The following is a 6,151-nucleotide window of genomic DNA, read 5'->3' on the forward strand; positions in this document are numbered from 1 at the left end:
GACACTCAAGTTGAGGGGGAAAACCCTGTACCGCCCCCTGCCCCTCCCTCTCAGACCCAGCACGGGGGATGCCCCCCATATGGGACGAGTGCTGTCGGGGCCACCTGGCACCGAGGAGGCCAAGCTGGGGGCCGGGGCAGGTACCTCATGGAGGTGATGGCCAACATGGCTTGCTGCCGCACCGTGGTGCCCAGGTCGTCAGTGGGCTCCTGTTGCAGCAGCACCTGGGGAGCACAGCAGGGTGAGTCACGTCAGGATGGGGCAGTCTCCTTCACCCAGCAAGAGCCTGCGGGGCTGGCAGAGCCCCGGCTGCCCCCATCCTGGCACCCCCTCCCAACCCAGCACTCAGTGGTCCCAGGCCCCGTGGTGGCAAGTTCTGTGCCCATCACGGAGCCACAGGCTGGCCAAGGGACCTGCAAACATCATTGGGTCCAACCCCCAGCTCCAGTCGGGCCACGCCAGTGGCTTTAGAACATCTCCAAGGAGAGAAACCTGGAGCAGCGCTCCTTCGCACCCCCCTACCCGGCCAAGCCCTCTCCTGCCCCCAGGGCTGTGCCACTGCCCACTGCCCCTGGGCCTGCCTCTTGAGGCCTGACTGCTTGTCCCCTCACCTGGATGGTGTCCACCACCTCGCACTGAAAGTCGCTAAGCTCGTCCCACACGCTGGAGTCCATGCTGGCGGTGTCGCAGACGGTGCAGATGGAGGCCAGAAACTTCAGCTTCTGGTCTGCTTGCTGCCAGCCGAGGAGGGGACAGAGGGACAGACAGCGCTGATGTCTAGCTATGCATTCGATCCCCATTATCACATTGTAGTCAACACGAAGTGATTCACTTCTGCTCGTGAAGTTAGGGTCGCCATACGCCTGTAACTTTGTCCTAATGACAAGTGCCCTTGAAGGAGAACTCCAAGCCTGATAAGGGGAACACCTCACCCCAGGAGGTGCCAACAGCCCGTTACTTGCAACAAAGGCAAGAAGCCAGCGGAACGAGACTGTAACTAGGGGCAAGGTAAAGGCAGCGGGGGGGGGATCGCAACCACCCACTCCATTCAGGACTAAAGGACTCACCCTCACCCCTCCCTCAGACATGCAGTAAATGAAAAACACACTGTAACTTGAAATCAAAGCAAGAGATATATAGACCAACGGAAAGCTACCGTGCGTACTAATTACCAATAGCATCTTTTAGGCAGAGTTTGGAAAATACGTATGTATAACTAGACTGCATAAATGTTAATCTTGTTCTTCTGAGCTTTGGGCTTGCTTCGTAGAGCATCATCACCTAAGCCCCAGCTTTGCGCGAATCTGTAATAAAGAAATGCCTGGCCTCTGTGCGTCGGCTGGCTCTTGCCCAACGGGCGAAGGCGCACACTTTTTGGATAACAGTGTCAGTGGGGAGAGATAGCTGGGAGGGGGCATAGTCCCCGGCACCTTGTGAGCAGGGCATGTGGGCAGAAAGACTGGCCGGGAGGTAGGGGCACAGCCTCGTAGAAGTGGCCACGCATACCTTTGGTCTGATCCTGAGGAAGCCTCGGATGATGTCCAGGGTATTCTCTTCCTCCGTGGGCGCAGCCAAGTCCGAGTGGCAGGAATCTGGCGGGCACAGAGCAGGCAGGGCTGGGGTCAGGCCGTGGGGAAAGCGTGAGCCCTCTGCCCAGCTCCTGGGGATGTCCCCAGCCCCAGCTCAAGGCTGGGACACTGGTGTCCCCTGCGCATCCCAGGGGTGAGGGTGCGATGCTGGAGGGCAGCACCAGGAGGGGGGCCCGGTGTGCCTGGGTGAAGGATGCACTGGTACCAGGGGCAGGGAGGGTCCCTGCCCCAGGGATGCTGTGGCAGGGCCGGGTCTTTGGCTGCTGCCCCATTGGAGCCTGGATGCCAGCCTGGCCGGGGGCTGCGAGTCTGGGGCAGGGCAGGGCAGGGTGAGCAGCGTGGGCAGCCCCCTGCCCACGATGCCCTCACACTCACACGCATGCAGCAGCGGGAACTTACAATTGTTGGGCTTCAGCCGCGAGCTGGGAGCTGGGGCAGCTCTGTCCTTCTCCTGCCAGGACTGCCTGGGGTCGCTGGCGGGTATCCTCGACATCCTGCGGCAGGGAGAGAGGAAAGGGGTGAAGGGAAGCCTGCACCACCCGGGGCTGCCCTGCCAGGGGCGGTGGGGCAGAAGTAGCTCTGTTCAGGGGGCTCCTTGCCACCAGCCTGCCCCAGCACCTTCCTCCCAGACACTGTGGGGGCAGCACTGGGTGACACGGCACGTCACAAAGTGCCCCACTGTGACCCTTCCTGATGCCCCAGGGCCCCACTGACCGCTCCTTGCCCCAGGGGTTGGGACTGACTCCCTCTTCCTCCTTCTCCCTCTATGGGGCTGGGGTTCATCTAGACTGGGGGCATGCCACTTGTCGTAGGGACCCCTCTGTCACCTCGCTCCTGGGGCCGCACCCGCTTGTGGCCAGGCTGAGCTGGGGCTCAGCCCCCACACCGTCAGGCACGCCGAGGCTCTTCTCTCTTCCACCTGGGGCTCGGGACAAGGCCTGCGCGGCTCCCCTTGCTCCAAGGCTGGTGGGCACACAGGGACGACAGACGCCCTCCCGTGCGCTCAGCCGCAGCCACACAGACTGGCACTGGTGGGGTCACTCGGGTTACCCTGGTCACTGTTGCCATAGTGCAGGGCACTGTTCCATCATCCCTTGGCTGGAACCCGGGCGAGGGGAGTCTGGCCGGCCACCAGGAAGTCACCAGCTGCCGAGAACTTCAGGCTGTTGACAAAACCCACCTGGAGGGAACGGGGCAGGGTGAGGGGCTCCCGTAGCCGCTTCCTGCGACCCAGAGAGGGGAATCCCTGCCAAGACACCCCTCACCAGCCCAGCTCCAGCATCCCCAACTTCCCTATCCATACCAAGGGGATGTCCAAGAGGGGCTCCAGCTTCCGAAATCCCTCACCACACTTCCAGAGCTTCACACTGTCGCTGTGGGAGCCTGGGGCAGAGAGAGGAGACTGCCATGCACCCCAAACCAGGAAATGGAGCCGGATACAGCCCCCTGCACTCCCAAACCCCCTGCTCCGAAGTGGCTGCCACACACCTGTAGCCAGGAGGTCACTGTTGCGCAGGGCAGCCACCGCTGAGATCCAGTAAGGCTGCTGCAAGCCCTGGGCATCCTGCATGCCGTGTGCCTGCTGGGCCAGTGCCAGTGGCTTCTTCTTCATCATGCCCCAGAGGGCTACAGAGCTGCCAGGGAGGGAAGGGGTGAGGGGGCTGAGGGGACACCACCTGCCACCCTGGGCATCACCCTGAGCCTGTGCTCACCCGTCATCGGCGCCGGACACCATGTGCTCCTCATTGATGAGCTGGATACAGTCAATGGAGCCCCTGTGAAGAGAAGGAGGAACTGCCTTCAGTTACGAGTGTGCTTCAGGGTTCTACTTAGGAGACAAAAGGTCACTGGAGCATCAGTAATCCCCAGGGTGCTGGCAGGCTCCCTGGTGAGGCTTGGCACATGCACGCCACTGCCCCAGCTGGATGCACCTGCCTGCAGCCCCCTCTCCCACCCTGGACCTACTGGTGCCCATAAAACACGAGCTGCGACTCCTCGGGGATCTTCCAGAGCCGCACAGTGCCGTCCCGTCCCCCCGCCGTCACACAGCACTCCCGGCTCAGGCTGTCCAGCCCTGTGATGACATCCTGGTGCCCGAAGCTGCAGGAGGAGATGGCAAAGAGCTGCTGCAAGCATGGCCTTCTGCTGCCTTGCCTCCCCTGGAGCCACCAGCGCATCCCATGGTGGCAGGGTCAGTGGGATCCCCCCCAGGTCTTACAGTGTCTCCACGTATGCATTCTCTGCCACATCCCAGACCTTGACGCAGCGGTCGTGGGAGGCGCTGTAAAGCTGGTGCGTGCCCTTCCGGAAGGACAAACCCTGCAGAGAAATGGACAGACATGGGCACCACAATGAGGGTCACTGAAGAGGACGCAGCTGCCTGGCCTTGCAGGCGTCGCAACTAATGCCTCTGACTCACCGAGATGGCATCATGGTGCCCAGTGTAGATGTGCAGGCGCTTGCAGGTGGCTGCATCCCAGATCATGATGAGCTTGTTCCGGTCTCCCGTGGCCTGGCAGACAGCAGAGGATGCCCAAAGCCTGCCCCTCAGGAGACTCACAGCCCACCCCAGCCCCCACTCCCACCCCGTGTGCTCTGGGGTATCCTAGGGACCCATTCTTGATTCCAATGGGTGTAGGGGCTGCCTTAATCCAGCAAGATATATCTGGGCATGAGACACTGCCCCGCAGGACCCTGGGAGGAGAGGCACTCCTCACAACCACCTCTCTGTCTCATGCAGCAGCGCCAGTCCCCTCCCCATACCAGGTACTTGCCATCCGACGAGATGGCCATGCAGAGGACGTGGGATGCATGCCCCCTGTGCTGCTCCTCGGTGCCCTTCTTCCCCCCGGGCACCACACACAGCCTTTTCCCACTCTCGACCTCACCTGCAGGAAAGGCATCACCGTTACCCACTGGGAGCCTCCCATCACTCCAGAAAGTGCCAACAAGCCTCCCACAGATCCCAAAACAATGCATGGGCGCATCCCTGGAGAGGCCAAGGGCCAAGCCAATTCCGTGGGCATCTCCAATTCTGCTGCTGCAGAGTCCCCAGAGGGTTCAGGCTCAGGGAACAGCCAGTCACAGCCCCAAGGGAACACTTGCATTTGATGAGGGAGCCATCCTTGGAAGCAGAAAACATGAACCTGTCATCTGGAGAGATGACCAGGCAGGTGACGGGCAGCTGGTGCCCCCGCAGCACACGGATGCTGGCTGGATCTGGAGGCTGCACCTGCAGGGAGAGCAGGATGTGAGCTGGGCTGCCCTGGCCCCTTCCCCAGGCACAGGCATACCCAAGCACAGTGCCCTCCCTTCTCCAGGTGTCAGCAACCGGCACCCAGGGCAGGAGAAGACCCGCAGCTGGCACTGCAACTTTGCCTGTGTTGAAGCATCTGCCGGCACTGGTGCCTAGAGCCCAGCAACCCCCCGGCACCGGGCACTTACGTCCTTGGCGAGCAGGCGCTGCAGCCGGCCCCTCTGCTCAAGCTGGGGGAGAAATGGGAGGCTCAGTGGAGGCGGCCCCAGCCCCGCGGTGGGGGGGCAGAGCCCGCCGACACCGGGACCGAGGGGCCGTGCCCGTCCCCCCACTCACCACGTCCTCCTTCAGCCGGTCGCCGATGAGATGTGCCGGCTGCGCCGCCTCCTCCTCCTCCTCCTCCTCGGCCGCCCGCTCCTCCTCTGCGGCAGACACGGAGCGTGAAGGACAGGCTCAGCGCCCGGGGCTGCTCCGCCGGGGGCCGGGTGGGACTCACCGTACTGACGGAGCTGCTCCAGGTACAGCTTGGCCAGACGCAGCTTCTTCTCCTGCGGCGTCTCCTCCACCTCCTCCTCCGCCACCTCCCTGCGCCGCCGCGGCACCGACGGACTGTGGGGACACGCGTGAGCGCCGCCACCGGCACCGGGACCGGCACCCCCTTGGCGCACCGCTTACCTCTCTGGCTCGGAGTCGCTGGACACCTCCTCGTCGCCGGGCCGCCGGGCCGGTACCCGCGGCTTCCTCTCGGCGGCCGGCGCCTGCGGGATAAACCGGGGTGATCGACGGGGCGGGACCGGGTACGGGACCGAGACGGGGACCGGGACCGGAGACGGGGACCGGACCGGAGACGGGGACACCTCCGCGAAGACGCCCGACCGGGGCAGCCCGCCCCTCCCTCCACGCCCGGCCCGGCTCTCACCACCGTCCGCAGCCGCCGCCGCCCCGCCGCCCCACGCGGAGCCTTGCCCCTCCGGCCGCCCGCCGCCGCCGCCGCCATGCTGCCACCCCACGTGCTGCCCGCCCTTCCTGCAGCCGGCGGCCGGGCCACGCCCCCCCGCCCCTATTGGCTACAGGCAGACGAGTCCCGCCTCCCGCTGCCGCCCTGACGACCGTTCCCCGGAACCGTGCTCCTGTCTCGCCCCGCTTCCTAGTGGCGGCCCGCGCTGTCACTCCGGCGGCGGCGTCAGTCACTGTGCGCCGGCGCCGGCCCGCGCTGGCACCGCCCCCGCCGCGTCAGTGGGGCGCCTGCGACCCCCGCCCGTCATTCCAGCCAGTGCCCGCGCTGGGACCCTCCAGGGGTGTGGGG

The 6,151-nt window shown here is 64.4% G+C and overlaps 1 protein-coding gene across 1 annotated transcript; it reads right to left on the minus strand.

Moving 5' to 3' along the window:
- Positions 1-2,612: 2,612 nt before the first annotated feature.
- Positions 2,613-5,882, minus strand: LOC129784633 (U3 small nucleolar RNA-interacting protein 2-like). Its single transcript, XM_055806756.1, has 14 exons — positions 5,765-5,882; positions 5,521-5,603; positions 5,342-5,454; positions 5,182-5,267; positions 5,034-5,075; positions 4,695-4,821; positions 4,353-4,477; positions 4,009-4,101; positions 3,808-3,908; positions 3,555-3,689; positions 3,302-3,364; positions 3,078-3,223; positions 2,893-2,972; positions 2,613-2,769 (listed from the first exon to the last, which is right to left on the minus strand). The coding sequence occupies exons 1-14, from the start codon at positions 5,840-5,842 to the stop codon at positions 2,677-2,679; spliced, it is 1,365 nt and encodes a 454-aa protein (XP_055662731.1). The 5' UTR covers positions 5,843-5,882; the 3' UTR covers positions 2,613-2,676.
- Between the last annotated feature and the right edge of the window lie 269 nt (positions 5,883-6,151).

The sequence above is a fragment of the Falco peregrinus genome, chromosome 5, assembly GCF_023634155.1.
Source record: "Falco peregrinus isolate bFalPer1 chromosome 5, bFalPer1.pri, whole genome shotgun sequence".
Taxonomy (NCBI): Eukaryota; Metazoa; Chordata; class Aves; order Falconiformes; family Falconidae; genus Falco; species Falco peregrinus.

Coding starts and splice junctions, on each gene's coding strand:
- LOC129784633 (XM_055806756.1), bottom strand. CDS start 5,842: ATGGCGGCGGCGGCGGCGGGCGGCCGGAGGGGCAAGGCTCCGCGTGGG. Junction 3,690..3,807: donor AATGCATACGTGGAGACACT/GTAAGACCTGGG, acceptor CTCCTCCTGCAG/CTTCGGGCACCAGGATGTCA. Junction 2,770..2,892: donor CCCTCTTGGACATCCCCTTG/GTATGGATAGGG, acceptor CGTTCCCTCCAG/GTGGGTTTTGTCAACAGCCT.